This window comes from Belonocnema kinseyi, chromosome 4 (genome assembly GCF_010883055.1).
Source record: "Belonocnema kinseyi isolate 2016_QV_RU_SX_M_011 chromosome 4, B_treatae_v1, whole genome shotgun sequence".
Taxonomy (NCBI): Eukaryota; Metazoa; Arthropoda; class Insecta; order Hymenoptera; family Cynipidae; genus Belonocnema; species Belonocnema kinseyi.
The window spans coordinates 81,065,944-81,071,943 of NC_046660.1; the positions used below are offsets into that span (position 1 = coordinate 81,065,944).

At 35.3% G+C, this 6,000-nt stretch overlaps 1 protein-coding gene across 1 annotated transcript in view; it reads left to right on the forward strand.

The window, feature by feature from the left end:
- Window positions 1–5,577, forward strand: part of LOC117170517 — a 287,337-nt gene extending 281,760 nt beyond the window's left edge. Inside the window, exon 4 of the mRNA XM_033357292.1 lies at window positions 2,217–5,577. Within this exon, the coding sequence (XP_033213183.1) occupies window positions 2,217–4,550 (2,334 nt within the window). The 3' untranslated portion in view covers window positions 4,551–5,577. The remainder of the gene's footprint in view (window positions 1–2,216) is intronic.
- The last annotated feature ends 423 nt before the right edge of the window (window positions 5,578–6,000 follow it).

Sequence of the window (6,000 nt, forward strand, 5' to 3'; positions counted from 1 at the left end):
ATCAATGTCTCTAGCAATCACTCTGGGCGAAGAGCTTCAAAAAGTCATCATATGCGATAGATCACACAAAAAATATGCAACCTGACTAATAACCCGTTATATACTCTTTATTATACTTTATTATACATACTCTTTATTCTAATCACATCACATCGAAATTTTTTGAAATTATATCTAGTTTAATATACTGCTTAACGGTTATGGGAAATAACTAGCTTCTTTTAACTAGTTACTGTAAATATTTAGTGTAGTTACTATAAAATTCATTACTTTTTTAGTAAGATTCGAAATGCAATTCACAATTTTTTTATGACCATCAATAAAGTTAATTAATTTTTCAACTATGTTTTTCGTTTTCGTCGTCCAACTTGTGGTCGCTAGTTTTTTAAAGTTTGAAAATTGGAATTTTTTTCAACCTTGACTTCAAAATTTTCTAAGACCTATTGAAACACTTTTAGAAAAAAAGAAATTTTTTGAGAAAAATATTTGTTTTCTTAAAAATTAACTTTTTAACCCTTGTGTATGTAACCGGGTACCCGTCGAAGTATATTTTGTTGGATAATTTTTTTTTTGCTACGAAAAATTCGCTAAAAAAAACTCCCGGATCCCCACGATTTCACCGAGTGTATAGTAAAATGTGCACTAAAATTTTTTTTTTATTTTCTTCAACTAAGAAAATTTCTAATTTGAAAAAATTACACGTACAGTCCAATCGTGTAACCGGGTTCCCGCATACAAAAATAATGGATTTGATGTAATTTATCACAAAATTAAAATCTTTTCATAGAAAACAGGAGCAAATAAGAATAAAATAATATGTTATACTAAATTATATTAACTTCAATTGTTTATTTATCAAACAGACTAAATATAATAATAATGATCTCGATATCTCTTCGAAAATTCAAACTATTGTCCGTTATTTTATAATCACGAATAATTAAAATTGAATAAACAGTTTATAAAAGACGTTTGAAATAATACGCAGCACAATAACACACGGAAATATCTACAAACACTTGAGCTGACTGTACTGACTGTGCAAAGTTACGCTATAGCTTACACGTCTTACTTCTTTGCGTGAACGATAGACACTAAACATAATCGGTTTAAAATTTGTAAATACGTTTCAAAGGGCCTCTAAGATGTTTCTCAGATTTAAAAAAGTATCAAGAATATTCCAGTTGAAGATTAATCATTTTAGGTAAAAATTTCTCTCTTTGTTTTAAAATCAAAATACTTTTGGTTGAGAATTCATTTTCTTGTACTAAAAATTTTATTATTTCGTTGAAATTTCAATTTTTTCAGATAGTTATTATATTCATTTAAAAATTTAACTATTTTGGCATGAAATTTCAATAATTTGTTAAAAACTTTGCTTTTTATTGGAAATTCCTGATTTATGGTGAAATGTAAACTGTTTTGTTTCAAAATTCGCCCTTTTGTCCTAAAAATTCCAAAATTGGGTTAAAATTATTTTTTTCTCTTGATTGAAGGACCTTTTTTTGTTGAATATTCAAAGCATTTGTTGGAAATTCGTCTTTTTGGTTTGCAAATTTAATTTTTTTGTACAAATTTATTTATTTTTTTGTTTAAAGTGCAAATATTATATTGGCAATTAATTTGTTTTGATTCGGAATTTACCTATATTATTTAAACTTCAAATTTTTTGTTGAATTCAGCTATTCTTTTTTTAAATTTTTTCCTTGAAATACCAGCTATTTAATGTTTCATTGGGAATTGATTTCTTTTGGTTGAAAATTGAACTATATTTCTCATTTTTTTTCATTTGAAAATCTATTTATTTTGTTGAAGATTCCTTTTTTGCAGAGAATTAATCTTCTTGGTTAAAAATTCACGTTCTTAGTTTAAAATTGAACTGCTTGGTTAAAAGTTAACTCTTATGTTAAAAATTTAGTTTCTTATTAAACATTCATCATTTTACATGAACCTTAATATTTTTTATGCCTCTCATCAGATACCAATGAAGCTGTATAAAATTTAATTTTGGACACACGAAAGTGAATCATTTTGATAAAAAGTTATATATATAAGTTATATATACAAAAGTAACCAAAAAAGTAACGAGGGCTACTTTTTTCCGAAATGTTTGTATTAAGTAATAAAATATATTCATGACTTATTCAGTGATCAATCAAATTTAATTTGCATATTTAATCATCATCATCTAACCATTTGAAGTTTTTCTGTTCCAGATTATCGACGGGAACGCGAAGACCGAGGTGAGCAACAGGAAAGAACCAGGTGTCTTCTGCGGCGAGTCAGAACAGCCTCAAACTTTTATTTCCGAAACAAGTTTCGTCCGAGTTCTCTTCCATACAGATAACTTCACCGATCAGACTTACTTCAGTTTCGACTCCCGAGCCGAGCAGCAATTCGAGGTTTATCTGAGATATGGTCAGCACCCAGAACTCTACCCCAATCGACGAGGAGAAGTAGTCCCCGGCAGCTACTGCGAAAGAGTCTTCAAAGACTGCAGGCTACAGACCTGCTATGTTCAGAGTCCAGCTTACCCTGGAATTTATCCCAGAGCTCTACATTGTAAGTACAAGTTGAACACCAGACTCCCCTTCATCAAACTCTACATCGAGAATGAGGAATTCAATATCGACGGTCAACGCTGTGAAAACATAATGACTTGCCCAATGAGGCCCATCAGCTCAGGATCAGAACATTGTCCGTACGACTATATAAGAGTCTTTGACGGTCAAGACGAGACTTCACCAGTCATTGGGACCTTTTGCGGAATGGGAAAGTTCCCCTACAGTATCATCGGGACCACTAAGGATCTCTATGTTGAATTCGTTTCTTCTCCAGCTGGTCCCTTGCTGAACACTGGATTTCATTTCAACGTTGGCACTTGGCCAGGTCACGTAGAGACCGCAGGAGTGAAAAACGGCAGCTGTGATTGGCTACTGAGCAGTGAATCCTTGAAAAATGGAGACGAAGGGATATTTCTATCAGTTGCTCACTGGTACCCTCCACACACGAGTTGTACCTATCTTCTGAAAGGTCGTCCTGGTGAAATTGCAAGGCTTTATTTCCCGAGTTTTCGAGTAAACAGGATAGAGTCTCCGATCCAATCTTATGATGGTGATTGCGGAGAGAGCTTAACTCTGTATGATGCTGATTGGCCAGACGATGCGAGAATTATCAAAACCTTCTGCGACACCTTCAGCAAGCCGATGGAGAAACACGACTTTGTTTCTTCATCTAACGCTCTTTTTGTTCGTTTCGAGAGTAAAACTGGAAGCTACTCTGGTAGTTCTTTGTACTACTGGGCCCATTATGACTTTTTCAACGATACGAAATTCGGTGAGCCAGTTCCAGATACCGAATGCGATGAGGTTTTTGCAGCTTGGAAATCTCAAAGTGGACATTTGAGATCTCCTCTGAATACCCTCGTCTTCAAAAGATCAGGGGATCCACCTTCGGATTTATCCTGTACATACAGTTTTGTCACCGACAAAAGACTCTTCGCGAGAGTTATATTGACCGTAGAATCGGTGACTTTTAAGGATCATCCTTACGCCCAGTGTGGTCACTGTTGGGATAGTCGTGCTGACAAAGTCATCATTAGAGAACCCTCTGTGGAATCTCCAAAGGGACACTGTCTGTGCAGACTCAGCAGTGGCAATCCTCCGCTCAGAATTGTATCCCGTGGGGAAAAACTGGATTTGAAGCTTCTAATCGATGGAGCTCATGCAGCAGCGAGTTACTTCAAACAACCAGCACCACTCTTTGAAGCTAAATACGAATTTGCCCACAGTCCTCTCTGTGGTCCAGCGGTACTTCCAGCCACGACTGACGGTGAAATTGAATTCCCTCATTACGAGGCTTTGGGCTACGTGACTCCTCCTAGGTCGATAAAGTGCATCTGGGAGCTGAATGTCAATCCGGAGAGAGACCTCTTCTTACACTTTGACAAGACAAAATTTGGCTCTAGATCCTGCGAGGACGGCAAGATTGAGATCATTCTTCCCGGAACGCCCGATTCCTTCTTTATTGTTTGTGGAGAAAATGTCAGTCAGGCGAAAGAAATTCCGATACTATCAGCTGCTCAAATTCTGGATTCTTCAAAGCAGTCGGGAATAGTGATTCAGTTCACTGGATCGATGGCTTTAACGAGAGCAGAGTTTAAAATCACTTGGACGGAATTGTATCATCTTCCAAGGGATGGAACTGGAGCTTTGAATACTCAAAGGCTCGAAGAGTGTGGATTTCAGTGTCCAGGTGAAGCTGGTTGTATACCAGTGCGTCTTCTTTGCAACGGAGTTGTTAATTGTCCGACACCAAAACTTCCTGCGGGCGTGTACAATGCAAGTTTACTAGATCCGGACGATGAATCTGTCGAAACTTGCGGTGGTCCGATTGGTGGAAATGGTAGCAGCATTGTGGGACCTGCTGGTTGGGCTGGGGCAGGATTAGGAGCAGGTTTGGCTGTTCTCTTTGGACTGGTGTGTTTGGTGACAGTCTGTCGAGTCTGTCGAAGAAGAAGTCGATCCAGGGACATTCATGTGCCCTACTAACATGAGCCGTTTATAGAAACAGTTTAAGGGATTATCACCATCTTGTTAGTTTTCTCAACAATTTCTAGAACTTTATACATCGGACTCTTTGGCACTCTGGTGTTGATTGCGCGAACTGTTCTAAGTTCTCAGGGGGAGTAAGCAATGGTGAGACTAGTTAAGCTGTTTTAACTTCATCAGCTTCAATGTACAATAATTGTAGATCTACTGAATCGTATTGTAAATTTGCTCAACGAGTGAATATCTTAGTTACTGGTGAGATTGGAACCGGTCCGGAACATTATAAGCGAATGGAAATCCGGTAGAATTGACTTATGTCACTGGCCATCAGTGACCTAAACTTTCTATTCACTCTCTTATAATTACTGCTTCCAACGCTTAAAAGTTTACAGTCGGGGCTCACGTGTTAGCTTCTATCTAATTAGTATCAGCATTCAAACTTTGAAACATCTAATATCAAAGAGGAATGCTAGAAACATTCCGGATTTAGTTCAATTGGGGATCCTATGACAAAGGAAGATTAATTGACTTTTTTAAACTCAGTTGTTAGTTTTGAAAATAAAAATATTATATTTAGTCTGCTAAAAATAGAATAGATACTGCTGACTTCCAGTTTTATTTAAAGCAAGTAAGTTAGTACAGGCTAAATTTGTTACTCTGTTCAACACAAGATGGCAGTTTTTTTTTAAATTCGAAATTTCTGAGATACTTTGTACATAGTAATATATTAAACATCACTACTCCCTTGTCTTTGTATACTAAACACTTCGTCAAGTACTGTAAAGATAGTCGTTCAGGACACTTATAGCGTCACATCTGAACAAAGAGCGAAGAGTCTTTTGTTAGAAACGAAGCTTCTAGGAAGGGAGACTGGATCCTCCTCTCTCAACTTAAGTAATCCATCGACTAGGTTTAAGAGAAAGTTTAGTTGTTTGGCAACTTCAAACACTTTGATGCACTCCAAAGTAATGATCCCAGCTAAATATTTTCATTATTTTACACGTAATAAAGGTTATAATTTTCGAACATTTTAAACCCTATTCTAGCATATATTAAAATATAGACTAAAAATCTACTATTAATTTCTTTTAAAAAATCTGAATTTAAATTTCCCGCCAGATGAGCTGAATTCTGACGTAATTATTTTAATGAAACCCCTACAATATAGCGCGAAATTTAAATTGCAAAATCTTACTTTTGGGTTTGAAAAGGAATATTTCCTTTTCAATGAAAATAAAATATAATATTTTCAGTCTGTATTTAAGTAAAGAAATTTTTTTATAAATTTGGGAGTGACAATATACCAAAGATAATCTTAAATGAAAAGAAAATATCTCCACCCGTTTTTATTATAATCTAAACACTTAGGAAGTTTAATTAAGTACTTTCTCAAATTGGTCTGACATTCATTTATTTATATATAACTAATTTTATATGCAGTAAAAGGAGT